The 15153-nt window shown below is 49.1% G+C and overlaps 1 protein-coding gene across 2 annotated transcripts in view; it reads right to left on the bottom strand.

The window, feature by feature from the left end:
* Nucleotides 1–1942: 1942 nt before the first annotated feature.
* Nucleotides 1943–15153, bottom strand: part of LOC108152764 (putative dipeptidase CPC735_014430) — an 81622-nt gene continuing 68411 nt past the window's right edge. The window contains exons 1-3 of one of the 2 annotated variants that reach the window (XM_017282338.2): nt 12686–13862; nt 5220–5848; nt 1945–4057 (exon numbers count right to left, since the gene is read on the bottom strand). In XM_017282338.2, coding sequence (XP_017137827.1) covers nt 3160–4057; nt 5220–5848; nt 12686–13531 — 2373 coding nt within the window. In that variant the 5' untranslated portion in view covers nt 13532–13862 and the 3' untranslated portion in view covers nt 1945–3159. Of the gene's footprint in view, nt 4058–5219; nt 5849–12685; nt 13863–15153 lie in introns of those variants that run through there. The other variant, XM_017282336.2, reaches the window with a different exon arrangement.

Below are 15153 nucleotides of genomic sequence, written 5' to 3'. Positions count from 1 at the left end.
CTATGCTCGGAATCTCAGGTAATACCACAGGCAGCAGTGGCTGGAACAAGAAGGTCCGAATGCTGCACTATATTGTTTTTTCATCGTTTTTTTTTCAGGTCTGACAGATGTACAATATTCAACAGCATAAATTTAAAGCTGGATTAAACACACTGCTCATATTGTCTGGATAGAAGTGGAGAGTGCCCCCAAGGGGTGGGGCAACTGAGGAACACAGATTTATGATGCTATGAAGCGCGAGTTTCGGCCACATGAAGCGAGCTCCAACTTATCAACAGCTACGAGTACACATACACACACAGCACACAGCACACACAAACACACACGCACAGCGAAGATGGTCCTCCAACAGAATTCTGCTCATTATAAATGTCATCAGGCATTATTTTGTCCATCAACTCGTCGCTGATGCCGGGCGCATTGTTTATGGCTTTTCCCAGTTGGGGCTGTAGTCCGAGTCGGAGTCGGGTCGGAGCAGGAAGCACTGTGGCCACTGTTCGCCATGCAGAGAGCCATTTATAATGAAAAGAGAAATTAAACAGGAAATTGAAACCGGACTGGCGTGTTAATGAGAATGCTATGGCATGGCGGCCGTCTCGTTAACGGCCAGTTCTTAATTTTCGCCTGGGGAGGGTCGTTGTCCGCTGCCGTTCCCTGGTAGATTGTCGTGTCCGTTAACATTAAGGTGTCCCTGAAAATGGGTAATTACATTTAATGGCAAATGTAACCATAAACTAAGTTATGATGATGTCCGCAAGCCCCGGAATCCTGGAAATTCACGCCAAATTGAACAAGACGAAGCAACAGTCTATTCTCGAGCTGTGTAACATTTGTACCAATTTCAATATAGTATTCAAAATATATACATATACACCATTACCGTATATTTTAAATATCATAATTAAACCAGACATTTCGGCGCCGGTGCCTCCAATGGGATTGAAAAGACCCATTGAATCGTTCGTGAATTCAAGCAAAACTCAACGGACGCCACCAGCAACTTATTAATAGCGAATAAGACCCACGCACCGGTTTCCGGTCTCACAGAGATTGCTTTCTATGGACTTTCTTTCCGAAAATAAATTCCGGATACTGCGTAGAATGAGACCGAATAGGAAAAAGACTCTTTTTTTCAACGGAACGAAGTAAGAGAAAAACTTTGTGAACTTTCCCATCCTTGCTGAATTTTGATTTACAACCACTTAACGTATTTTATGGTCTGCGATTGGATTTGCTTGTATACAATTCTGCGAAATTCTCATACTGATACCAGTACAGGACCGAAGTCTAGATTTGTGTAAAGTGTAAAGTGTATTTGTGTCTTTTGTTATGCATAAAGAATAAACAATTGATTTGAACTTCACCTTCAACTAATGCATTGAAAGACTGTATAAAGTGTTTTACTTCCGAATGCAAAATGAAAACGAGCGGGAACGTTGTGATACTACTTTATACCCGGTAGTCAGTCAGTATATATGTATGTATGTTATGTAAAATGTACGTAATGATTTATGCAATTTATACAAAATATTTTGTGTCGTTTTGTGTCGCTGTTCGTAAACAGTATTAAATTATATGAAACAAACTTGATTCATTGTGATATCACAGAAGTCTGCACACAAAATTTGGTTGCTCTAGCTTTTATACTTTTTGAGAACCAGGCGTCAAACAAGACGGACACACGAACGGACGGACGGACGGACTGACATGGCTATATCGACTCGGCTATTGATGTATATACTTCATGGGGTCGAAAACGCTTCCTTCTGAGTGTTACACACATCAACTTTCACCAGAAATCGAATACACCCCTATGCTTATTGAGTATCGGGCATAAAAATACAATTGTCTGATTTTATTTATTAGCTTGCAGAGGCAAGAACCGGTAATCCCACCACAACATACCAAATATTAAAGATCGCATTCGATAATTTTGCTTTCGATTTATTTTTATGGAAATGCGTGTCGTGTCTCTCTATTCGATTATTCGCATTGCTTCTGCGTCTGCTTGAGTTTATATTTATATTTATAGTTATATTTATTTCAGTATATATGTATATAGTTATTATGTGTATCCGAATATGTGTGCCAACGTGCACAACATTTTGTTCTGTTTTTTGATTTTTCGTTTGGCTTTACGCTTACTTAACACAGAAATATAGAAGAATTATTTCAATGCGATCCGGATGCAAAACCGCCTTTCTTATTACCCCTGGATGCGGGGCGAGCCGCGTGGCTGTGGATTCCGGTGTCCAGTGTCCGGCTCCAGGGCTTAAATCTAAGTCTGGGTGGTTGGAATTGTTGCAATTGAATCGTGATTTATAGTTAATTCTTGGGCTCTGTCCGTTCGATATTGGTGATTAAATATATTTGCGTTTAATTGCGATAATTAGCATGAATCATTGATGCTGATACGAGTACACATGCACGTGCATATAGTACAACTATAATACAGTCACAGACAAGCCTACAAAGATTTTTGGTTTGCGGTTCTCGCTTTTCAGCTGTATCGCGCATACGTCCCGTGGCCCAGCAACATCAATAAGTATCCGGCCGTGCATGAATTATGCAGAGCAACTACACCAATAAGAAGAGCTGCAAACAACTATGGGTTAAATACTAGTACATTTATTATAATTATTTATTAATACGCCTATTAATGCGTCCTATGAAAAAAAAAAATTACGAGTACACACTAAATTATGCACGAGGGCTGCCAGGACAGTTCTACGATTCCAGAATAGGGTTGAGACACGCATATTTATTCGGGTATTGTAAATTTTTTTGTGTTACAAACTCTGCCCCTGTGAGCGCCCCATCATCACCAAGTGATTTCCGAATATTGTTCGATCCCATTCCTAGAAGAGCAACAGTCGAGTCGAACAGTCAACCAACACCTTTCAGCCTGCTCATTCTGCTTCGCAACCCAAGCCAATAGATGCCCCCATTCGGAGCTCACTGCAGCAGTCCGCTGACTGTGAAGGTGGTCGCCGTGGCCGCGAGGATCATGCGGTTCGTAGGAGTGGCCTCCGTGCGATTCGATGGTGCTTCTGCCTGCCGCCAGAACTGGATTCCCGACAGCGTCGCCGAGGTGCGATTGACCCGCTCTGATGGCGAATCGTCGCGTCGTGTCCTTACCGCCCGCGCCTGCGCCTGCGGTCACGACGACATGTACGTGCACTGCGTCTTGGGCTGGGGCTCTGTCTGCTCGATGGGCTGGATGGCGGCTCGCTTCCAGTAGTCGCGCACTGTCTCCACGGTCTCCATGATGCGGAGAAAGTTGCGGCCGGCTAGCATGGCCACGTCCTCTTCGCTCCAGTTGTGGTCCTCGAGCAGGGCGGCCAGGAGTTCCGGGTACTTGGAGACATCCTCCAGGCCCAAAGGCGGCAGCTCAATACCGTCGTAGCCCGCGCCCAGGCCAATGTGCTGTATGCCGGCAATGGCCCGCACATACTTGATGTGTTCGATGACGTCCTGGAGCCGAGCCTGTCGGCCGCAGGCCACGTCCTCCGAGTCGAAGCTGAGCATGATGAGGCCACCGTTCTCGGCCACCAGCCGCAGGATATCGTCGGGCACATTACGCGTCGAATTGCACAGCTGGCGCGCTGCAGAGTGCGAGAAGATGACGGGCGCCCGTGTCACCTGCAACACGTCCCTGGCCGTGGCGTCCGAGCTGTGCGAGAGGTCGATCATCATGCCCAGACGGTTCATTTCGCGCACGATTGCCTTGCCAAAGGGCGTAAGGCCCTGCTCCATGGGTGAGGCACTGGATCCGGCCCAGGAAACGTCGCAGCGGTGCGTCAGGCTCAGGTAGCGTGCGCCCAGCGAGTAGAAGGAGCGCAGCACACCCAGCGAGGAGCCAATCGTGTGTCCCCCCTCCACACCGATCAGCGAGGCCAGCAGACCGCGGCGGTGCGCCTCCACAATGTCCTGCGAGGAGGTCGCCAGTACCGTCTCACGCGCGTACATGTCCGAAAGGCGCCGCACGATGTCGATTTGCTCCAGTGCCAGCTGGACGGCGTCCAAGCCCTGTGCCTCGCACGGCACGTACGCCGACCTGCAAGTGACGAAAAAAGGGGAAAGGTTAGCCGACTTTTATAGGCCACTGTGTGGGGTTAAAGTGCTAACAGCAAAGCTTTTCCGAAAGTCTAACTTTTAAGGTTATTTTTGTACGAGGATATGCCTTACAAGACAGGAAGGCAGGGTTCTAAGATATCAAATATTTTCGGTGGCATTTTCTTCATACCGAGCACCGTTTAATTGGAGAGTTCAAAGGTTAATAGCTAGGAGCATCGAGTCATAAGAGCAATCGCATTCGAAGCCCAACAGAGAGGGAGCTGCATCCGAATTCCAACCAAAGTTCGACATTGTCGACCTTTGTCGAAATGAAAAGCCAAATTGGCGGAAAGTTACGCTTGCGCCATCTGGTGGTCTGGGGCATGTGGCTGCACGGTGGAGTGGTGGAGCTCTTCCTCAAAATGAACTCAAGTCGATTGCCCATCAGCGTTTTTTCCCCAGCTGCAGCTGTCTGCCGCTTGTCAAATCGTTTTGCCCTGCCAGACGAAGTCTGCCCAGAACCAGGCCCAGACCGAGGTCCAGAGCCAGAGCCAGGAGGAGCGGTAGCTGGCAAAAGACTGGGTGGGCGGGGCAGACAGGTTGGCTGCTTGCCCCGTGGCACAGGACCGGCTGCCAAATTTTATTTTGCAGTCAAATTGTTGGCAGCTTTTTATTGCCGCGCAGGGAGCGAGGGTAGGCGGCTGTTGTTTTGGGGGCGTGCCAGCCGGTTGTATGCATCGATGTTTTGGCCCATGTGCACGGGTCAGATCTCTCTGGCCCCTGGTAACTGGCAACTGCCGGAGGCCGCCATCGAATCGACTTGATTGCCGTTTTATGTGACTTTTCAATTTTCATGATTTGGCTGGTAGCTTCATTTCCATTACGTATCCGCCCCATTGAACATGCCCATTTCTTTTGGGTATACGAAGACGTGTACGAGTACCAGTACGTGTGTACATCCAATTTAAACGTGATTTAAATCACGGCATATTGTACGTCCCAAATAATGTGAAAGCTCTTAACCTAATGTCGGTGCTTGTGCTTGCTGCAAAGACTGCTCCCTGGTTGTTGCCCCAAAAGTTCTGCCCCACGAAAAGTGATCATACTTCATAATCGATGAATACATAATGCAAATTCCGTATCGCTGTTGGACTTTTACTCACCAAACTTGAACGCTAACGAGACCCTGCTTGAGCCGCTCCATGTCGGTCTGTGCCCAGGCCGGCCGGGCCCACAGGGACTTATGGTCGAGGTCGTGGCTAAGGTGGAGCTCCAGGCTGCTGTGAGCGTACTTGCGCACGTTCCAGGCGTAGTTGTTGTGGCCATCGACGAGTGGCACGTCACGCAGAATGCGGCGGACGATCCTCAGTCTTTGGGCGTGCGAGTTGCGGCTGGGCGCCGTGAAGAAGTGCTGGTAGGCGAGCGTGGCCGCAATGGCCAGCAGGCAGATGGCGCTGACCAGAGTGAGGGCCATCAGCCACGATCCGCGCCGTCCCTTGTGGGCCGCATCCGCTCCGGCGCTGGTCTTGCGTGCAGTCTTGCCCTTGGCCTTTCCGGAGCCGGCCGCTCCTGCCGACGAGCTCAGCGACGTGGGTGATTTGGCGTCCAGGCCCACGATGTCGCCGCCGACCACAACGCCACCCGCCAGACCGCTGCCAAAGTTCACCTTAGACTTCTGTATGCTGGCTATCTCTCCACCGGAGTCGCTGTTGGAAATGGAGTTCTGGCGGGATAGAGTACGGCGGATGTTCGAGTGTTCGGTGACGTCTGGGAGGCCCCCAAAGCCAGTTGTCTGCGAAAATAGAGAGAGAGAGAGAGTGAGGGAAATGTTTCAACAATGTTTCAATGATGGGCGGGGGGGGTGTCGGTAGTAGTGCATATCCAGCGCTCCAGTCGGAAAGTTGCTTCATTAAAAGAACGTCAAAGTTTTCTCCGTTGATTTTGTGCCCTAATTAAAACTGCAGCAGAAGATGGAAACTTTTAGCGCTCTGCAATATTCATAACTGGCATGAAACATCAACACGAAACTTTTTAATGAACCGAATAACCATATCAGAATCAATATAATGGCCCATCCCACACACCCCACAGCCCACACACCTCACGCACTCTGTGTCCGTCTCCGTGTTCGTGTTCCCCAACGAGTGATGGAAGAATCTCAGTTGTTGGGCTAATCCGGGTCCGACATAATTAAGCCTTAGTCATAATTCATAAGCCTGGGCCACATGTGTCCCCAGGTCCGAATCCCCAAACTTCAGTCCTCGCATCTTTGGATCGGAGTGGGAAGAGGAAACTTTGTCGTACAAAAGTTATGTCGTGGCATAAAGTTTTGCTCGAGGCAGGCAATGATTTGTTTATATGGCGACTGCCTGAGGAATTATGCCAAACTGTGTGCAAAGTACAAATCAAATCTAACTACGAACATTGCCCCGCATAGACGAGGGCACCGAGGGAGCCCATGCGTGAAGCGAAACTGGAAACAAACTTAAAACATTGCCAGCGGCAGGACGAAACTTAGGGATCACCAAGATGGGAATGTGCATTCTATTCCAGAAATATGGATACGAGTTGCTATATTGTATCACAGAATATGCTATGTATTCAGCAATGGAAAATTCTGCCATTTGGGAAATACTAGAGAAAATAATCATTTTATATAAATACTAAGGTAATTAAGACTCTAATGGAATTAAATAATGAATCAGGAATAGGATTCACAGATAGCTCGAGAATCAGAAAGGTAGTGCACATCTTTACATAGAGAATTTTCTTCAATGGATGAAAGATTTTCATTCATTTTCATTTCAAAGTTGTTAATTACAGTTTCATGTTTTTTTTTTGTTCTTGTTTCAAAGGTTGCTCTTGTTTGAGCACTTGATGGCTTTCCCTGGGGTGCGGCTAATTAGCTGGAAAATCGGCATCACACGGCGTATGAGCAATGTGCAGATGAAAGAGAGTTGCGTTTCTCCGACTGCCGGCTGCCGGCTGCCGGCTGCCTTTGGTTGTCGGGCGTGGAATTAATTAAATTAAATTAAATACAGCCACAAAGACAGACACTATGCGGCCAATGACCGCGTCACAAAGTGCGTGTTTCACTTCAAACTATTTTTAATTATGAATTTCAAACAGCATTCAGCCAGCATCCGCTGCCGCTGCAGGGAAATTAACCGACTTTCCCTTCATAAAATGCTGGGGAAACTTTTCCGCGGCTCCCCGAAAGCAATAAAAACGATGGCAAGTCGTCCGTTGGGGAAAACTTTCGGCGGAGGGTGTGCGAAAATTCATCTCAATTTATTCAATTTTTAATAAAAATGCAAATATTTTACGTGCTGCCGCTGCCGTTCCACCCTGCTGCTGCTGTAGTGCATCCCATACAGACATTATTTTTTGGCTAGATTCTGCGTTTAAATAAAATTCGCAAAGTTTTGGAGCCAGCGTTCGGTTAAAAGGCGCTTCATTGTACGGAACTGCACTTTTTCCGTCCGGGCGGGAGTCCTCCCACGGGCTCGGAGGTGGTTTGTCAGGGACAGGGCTACGGACAGCTGGGCGTGACACCACCACCACCAGCAGCAGCAGCAGAAGCAGCAGCAGCAAGAGCATCGCAAAAGTTTGTTTGTCGACGGAGGTCGCATCATCGTCATCGCGGCGTCACACGCAAGAGCTCCGGCTGTAAGCCAGGAAGCAGATCGGGCCACATTTTCCGCAGCTTTGGCAGGCGACAGAGCCGTAGAGCTGCCCGAAAAATTCATGGACATGGACGTCCGTCCGTCTGTCCCACAGGTTTGCCATAGTTTTGAAACTTTATAATTAGTTTAGCCGAGGTCGTGTCCTGTCCTGACATGCCACCGAAAATCATGGGAAAACTACAACAAATCCTAATTATGATGGAAACATTTTGGAACTTGTGCTAGTGAAGTTAACAGGCAGTTCATCTGAGTCTGTTTACACTTCATTGTTTGCAGTAAACCGAAGATTGGGATGCATTGGGTATTCATGAGTAGTATTTGAGTATTTAATACCACCCCATAGATCAACTCTCACAATACGTTTGGCCCTTTCGATCCGTATACCCGGTACACAATCATGGGCGTGGTCAGAAGGCAAAGTGAGTGCAATGGAGATATTCGGACTGAAAAGTGGGCAGAGATGGAGATGGAGATGAATGATGTGATGGTGCTTGTGCGTCTGGCGGACAGCGCTCAAATTGGCTGCATTGTTGCTTCATGTTCCATGGCCCGCAGCAGGGACTCGTCCAATTGAGTTTTAAATAAAAATGAGCAGACGATGCAGCATCAGCAACAATGGCAGCAACCTGCAACACGTCACCATCACCATCACCACCACCATCAGTTTTAGCTTCAGCTTCAGCGCCCTCCACGTTACAGGAATCAGAGTCAGAGTCAGAGCCATTCAGTTTGTAGAAAAGGAAGGCACAGGCGGCAACAGGACCATAGTCAGCAAGGACAATAGCAATGAAAGCAGTGGCACAAAAAATAGAAACAGGAGCAAGAAAAACTGTAACGGAATGCTTTATAGTTTCAGCCATTATTTTCCCTTTTGCAGCGGCAGTTTTTAGCAGCACTCTGGCTTGTGTTTTGCTTTTCGCTCCGAGAATTTAGTCCGAGACTAAAAACAACTAAAATCTGTGCCGCATATGCAGTAGCAGCAACAACAGCAACAGCAACAGCAGCAGCACCAGAAGCCAACGGGTTGGTTTGGGCGACTGGTGGCACTAACACAGGGTGTGTGGTGGGGACAAGGACATGGACAGGGACAGGACAGCCAGCCCCCGTGGGGCACTCTTGTGTGTGCTGAAAAGTATTTGTCATGCCATATCTCATGCCCGCTACATACATCATGTTGTACGCGGCACTCGTGGGAAACAAAGCAAATCCATTCCATAAATATTCGCGAGCAACACTAGCGAGCACCAAGGTAGATAGAGCGAGGGGACACGGGGTGTACATTGTTGCACCCCTCACCGGTGGTACGAGTGCCACTTTGGTTACGTTTTAGCGGATTCGCAGAGATTTTGATTTATTATTTACCTAACACGAGATTACCTTAAACGATTCGAGAACAAGATTAACTACTGTTGAAATTACGAGTAGTGCTGCCAGGACTGCCGTATTTCGTCTCGCGAGATATGAGATATGACTTTAATTAGAACGTGGATACACGAAATAAGGATGCAGCACTCATTCAAATATACTGGTGAGGAACCCAACCATTAAAAAAGTCTTGGAGGTGTGGTCTCCGTCTCAATGTATAGCTGGAGGAGGTAAAAAATTCTTTATTTTAAGAAACGCATTTCCCATTTAAGATAAAAGTAAAAATATTACTCCAAATTGTTGAGTTATGTGTTCTTATGGGGTAAGCATAAGAAGTCAATTTCATTTATCTTTTTGGGCAATTTACTCTCTTGTTTGTGTCGTGTTGGGTCGTTTTCAGATTACTCGGATACTCGCTCCTCCATCCTGGAGGCAAGGCAACTTTTGTGGCAAGTTTCGTAGACAATGCAACAAACTTTTTCACAAATTTATTGAGTGGCCATGAGTGTTGATTATGATTGATTTGCTCATGAAGAAAAACTAATGTACATGGAATTTGTGGCAAACTTTATCAATTCTCTCCCATTGTACGGGCGCAATGGGCCGTTGTCCGAGTGGTCCGGAGAGAGAGAGGGAGAGTAGTCACTGGGGAGCTCGCTGTGGGGTGCCGGAGTAGTCCGGGGCATCCAGTCCTCGAATGCGGTATCGTTGCCCCGTCTGTTGTCGTGTCAGCGTTGGCAAGTTTTTAGTTTTTCAAATATCATTTGTCCATTTCACGCTGATGGACAGCAGCTTCGCCCTCGCCCTAGCCCTCTCCGGGTCCCTCCCCGTTTCTGGAAGCCCACAATTTGCCTTGTGGCTGCCACGTAATTTCTCCCTTCCGTGCTGGACTTGCCCCAACATCAGACCCATTCAAATGCGGCAACAGAAGGTCCGAGCCCGCAACCGAGCCCGGGCCCGGAGAACAGTGCCCGCCGCTGGCATCGGCCACAATGGCTGTGTTAGTGTTTCGCATTTCGTTTGTTTGTTCTGCCGTCCCCCTGGGACGTCCTGGGACGTCCTACTATGTGTACGATGACCGAGGACTGTCGGCACACGCCTTAGCCCTGTACTGTTCATATCTATATCTGCGGCTGTGGCTGTGACTGTGACTGCGCAAGCGGATTCGAAGCGTTTTAAGTGTTTGTTAAACAGTTTAAAGTTGACGATTGGCTTATCCAGACCATGGTCAATAGATGGTCGGTCGGGGGCTTTAGAATAACTGAATTATCTGATCCGAGTTCCGCATCCGCTGGGCTGACTAATGGCTGCCATCAGTGGGAAAGTTTAACTGATGATGAAGAAATTTCCTGTGCCGCAAACAATCGAATAAAAGTTGTGTGTATCTCAAAGTCGGTGGCTCGGTGGATCGCTTCCTCGTTGGGGAAATTGGTAACTTCGCGCGAAAGTCACGTGCCCGCTAACAGAGTGTTTCCATCATTCCGACGAGGAATTTATGGAGCCTGACAGCAGAAGGCAATCGCCATGGACACAAAGGAAGCACGCCACACGCAACACCACGCGAACAATGGATGTGGCAGGGAAGGACCGTCACCATCCCATCCCCAGGGATGGTCGGGCATGGTCGGGAATGGTCGAAATTGACGCTCAGCCACATCCATCAATCAGGACTCCTTCGCAAAGACTATTTTCCGCAGCAGCGTGCGGAGAGCTTGACACTCGGGCCATGGCCAAAACTATTCTCCAACGAAACACGGCAAATGCTGTGCAGAGTGAAAAGTTTATCCACAGCAGAAAATGCGAGCGCGGCAGGAGTCGGTTGTGGGGATGTCGGGATGTGGCCGTGGCTAGACAATGGACGGTCAGAGCAAACTATTGGCAAACTCCATGACGAGAAGCGACATGGATAAGGAGCGAAGGTCGCGGTAGCTCCAACGGGGCTTGGAACGCGGAGCGTGGAAGTAACGAGGATTCTGTTGGCTTTGCCGAAACGCATAAGGAAAGGGCTCCGAGGGTAGTCTGCCCGGAATTTGCATCATTTAATTTATTATTCAAATGTGAACAAATGGCGCCGGCGGCCAAAGATGACAGTCCTAGCCGTGAGTAATGGCCGCTAAGGACAATTGCCCCAGCGCACTCTGTCTTTGGTTCTGCACGAGCTCGAAAGGATGCAACCGCACTGAGAGAAACTGGGGGAAAACCCCAGAAATCAAAGGATTCCGTCTAACAATCTTTAAATTAGATTTTCACTAGAAAGAAAGTCTTTTCCCCAGTGCACAATTTTCCATCTTCTCTGTTGCAGCTATGGGGTTGACTGGCTTCTTGGGTAGTTCTTTCTGTTCTCGAATTTGCGTTTGCCAGTTTGTTGTCGGTCCGAGCCAAAGCTGTGCTCTCCGATAGGGATCCTGCGATGAACTTGATACGCCCCAGTCCCTAGTCTCCGTTGTCCGTTGTCCGCAACTCAAACAAATTGAGTTACATGCAAATAATCGTTTGTCTGGTGCTCTGCAAGGATGTGTGTGTAAATAGAATCGCTGGCATTTGTCACGGATTGTCCCCAGCCCTGGGTCACTGCGCCATCTGTCAGATATTGACAGCAGACAGCAAACACCCACGTAACATAGTACAGAAATCCCTCCCTTACATACAAATATATAAATGTATATATAAACCCTTCTTAGTGCTCCCATGACTCATATATGTAGTACTTTATTTCTTGCACTGCGTCACAGTTTAGGTGTTAAAACATCAATATTTATGGCCAAGAGCATTAGGGGGCTCTCAAGATTTATACCAGCTGGAAGCTGGATGGCTGCCAACCACAGGATGAGCTGTGCTGTAACTCGTTTTCCCGACTGCCGGCAGCAGGATACCAATTTCTTTTCGTGTAAATCAACATATTCATGCAACCACAAATACGAGTAGTAGTTCAACATTCATGCAGTCGCATTTGCATTGGTTTACGCAACTTTTTGACTCCACACCGCACCTCAACGCAATCGCAACAGATTTGCAACAGACCCAATTTGCATATTTCCACATGCAATTTCCATGCATCAGAGCTGCACCACAGCTACGAGACTTATCGTAGCAGAATGTGCCCGGGGCACGGCATGTATGTGTATGTAGATGAGCGGTTTTCAAAACCTAATTTCCGGAGCCATAGGTTTCCCGGAGAGGGAACCTCGATTTAGTCAGTATTTCGATTCGCCCTTTGAGTGTTTTTCCCTATCAAACAAAATGGCACCTCCATTCCGGCGGATCTCATCCGGGGAGTATCGTATGGCACCGTTTAATGAGAGGATGCGGATATGGCAAATCGTAATGCCGTCGGGTTCCATGAAAGCAGCGGATCCCTATCTATATGGAATAAAAATAAGATGGCATGGCCATATCCACATCCCCATACCGTTCAAGGCCAGGTCGTTAGATTCTTTTAAGACACACTGTTGTCAGCCAAATCGCGGCACGCACACAAAGATCCGGCAATAATCGTAAATGCCTCCCACACTCCCTGTCTGTGTGGGCGTTGGTGTTGAATGGGAATCTTTAAGATAATCGTTAGCCCCTCCACGCACCTGGTAGTCCATGTAGTTGTCGAAGTGCATGTAGGAGCAGCCGCCGACGGTGCCGTCGCCGGGCAGCGGTATGGGCAGGCCGTTCTCGTCCAGCTCCATGGCGGGTGGGGGCGGCGGCGAGGGTGGCGGCAGATTGTCGCCCTTGAAGGAGACGCGCTTGGGCTTGCTGTGGCCGCTGAGTCGCCGGCCACGGCCCAGGGTGCCCGAGGCCATCATGTAGGCGAGCGAGCCGCAGCCCACGACGGCGTCCTGCTGTTGGTGGTGGTGCTGCAGCGACTGGAGGCCGCAGCCGCCGAAGCGGAAGTGTGGCATGCAGGTGGTGGTGCCTCCGCCAGCGCCGCACTCGCTGCCTTCAAAGTCGCTCTCGACGTCCGCCACAAAGGCGGCCGGCTGAAAGCCGCGCGGCAGTGTCGCAGCTCCCGCCGGATGCGGAGCAGATGTCGGCACGGCGGGCGCCCGTCCCAGCGTACCCGTGCAGAGGATGTTTACGGGCTGTGGATGCTGTTGCAGCTGGATTGTGTTTGGAAGCTGTTCGCCGCCGTGCAGGAGCGCCAATTCGCCGCCATTCGCCCCGTCCGTTGTCAGGAATTGCGTGGGCTGCAGCTGATAGTAGTGCTCCAGGACGCCGCCTGGGCAAGCCCCTACTCCGGCAGCGCCTCCTGCTCCTCCGTCTGGCGCTGAGACACCGGCTGTTCCAGCTGCGGGCGCCAGCAGGGCTGTTGGTATCACCATGATGGGCATCATGCCGGGCGGTGCGGAGCCCACTGCTCCGCCCCCAGCGGCGCCCGCCTGCAGCATCTCCATTTGGCACATCTCCTCGTAGCTCAGAGGACGTAGGTGCTCCATGGTGCCTGGGCGTGGCACTTCGCGTCACTTCTCACACTTTTGGCACAATACGAGTACAATTCTGCTCTGTGATTTCGGACAATCTATTGTATCTCCGGGCTTTTTCCGTGTCTGGGCCTTCCACCTGTACACACAAACATACACAGAGAGGGGCAGACACTCCACCACACTCCCACGGCGAAAGCTCTCACACACACGAGCACGTACACGTAGACTAGCACAGAAGCAGACTGGGGGACTGGGAAAGAAGATTACGCGCGCGTTCTCCTGACGATTCTCACATGGCGCCGCGACCCGTGCGTTCTTTTTTTTCGTCGACTTTATTCCGCGACAGTCCTGCAGCTACTGAGGCAGCCTCCAATCTCTGGAGGCCTCTGGGCCTCCAATTCGCCGCCTCTCTGCCGCTCGACTCTCAGTCTCCTGTGCAGCGGAGACGCATGCGCGGTTTGGAGTCCACTCCGCTCTTGGCTCTCTTCCCACCCGTACCCCCGCTCTCCCACCGATGCTTGGCGGGTTTTGTTTTGATTCCGTTTCGTGGGAGTGGACTTGGGTGCGGGAATTGGGGTTGGCCTAGAGGAGTCGATGGGTTACCACCCTACGTCGCTGGAGCCATGTTGATTCTGGTCCGTCGTGGGAAATTAAAATTCTTTCCATCTGCCTCCCAACTCGAATACAAGATTTTAATTGCCGCTTCCCGCGAGGGGCAGTGCACTAGAAATAGTAACAGCCACCGCAGCAGTAGGAGTTGGAGTAAGAGAAGGAGTAGGAGTAGGAGTAGGAGCAGGATCGGGAGCAGGTACTGGTAGACCTTCGCACACCACTGCAACCAACTGTTGCCCCACCCCCATGGAGCTGATGAGCGGCTCAGTGGACAGACCTGCTTGAATGTGCTCTGATTGCATTACCGAAGCATTCCAGCTACGGATAGCGAAACATAATGTATACTGCAGAACATATTAAATGGAGAGCATATGTATTCCCCTGGAATCCAACTGTGCAAAGATTGCTCTTTATGGTTCGATGGATAGATTGAATTGATAGATTAATTGGAATTTTCGACACATTTCCTTTGAAGTAAATGGCTCCCAAACATCATCTTGCGGTTCCCACCACAACAAGTCGGTTCCCCTGACAATGCCATACAATTCATAATCGACTTAATTCTGAAGAAATTCGAATATATGAACTCGAGTACACGGTCAATTTGGTTACTGTGCACGCTGCGGATTAAAAGCTTAAGGACGAAGGGAATCTCCGGATATTTATTTGGAAATATGACGCAGATTACTTCATTGGCCTTTTGAGTTCTGTATTTTTTGTGCTTTAAATTGTGTACTACATGTGTAAGTGGCACCTTCTATGGCGGTCATGCCACCTATGTTAACATGGGGTATGTGTATGTCCAGGCTTTTTATTGATGGTGTAATCAAAAAGTGGAAAATAATATCGAGTTTTTGCTATTCGCAACGGGCTCTTCAAATAGTTTATCCAGATAAAAGTGGCATCGGAATTTGTTTGAGAGCCGAGCTGCCCCTACCATTCGCATCAGAACTTTTATCTGCAGTCTGAGAAAAACAACAACAAATTGCTTGATACTGTGGAAAACAAACAACAGTCCCAAA

Source organism: Drosophila miranda, chromosome XR (genome assembly GCF_003369915.1).
Source record: "Drosophila miranda strain MSH22 chromosome XR, D.miranda_PacBio2.1, whole genome shotgun sequence".
In the NCBI taxonomy this organism is placed as follows: domain Eukaryota; kingdom Metazoa; phylum Arthropoda; class Insecta; order Diptera; family Drosophilidae; genus Drosophila; species Drosophila miranda.
The sequence above is the reverse complement of the archived record's forward strand: the minus strand, read 5'-3'. Positions and strand labels throughout refer to the sequence as shown.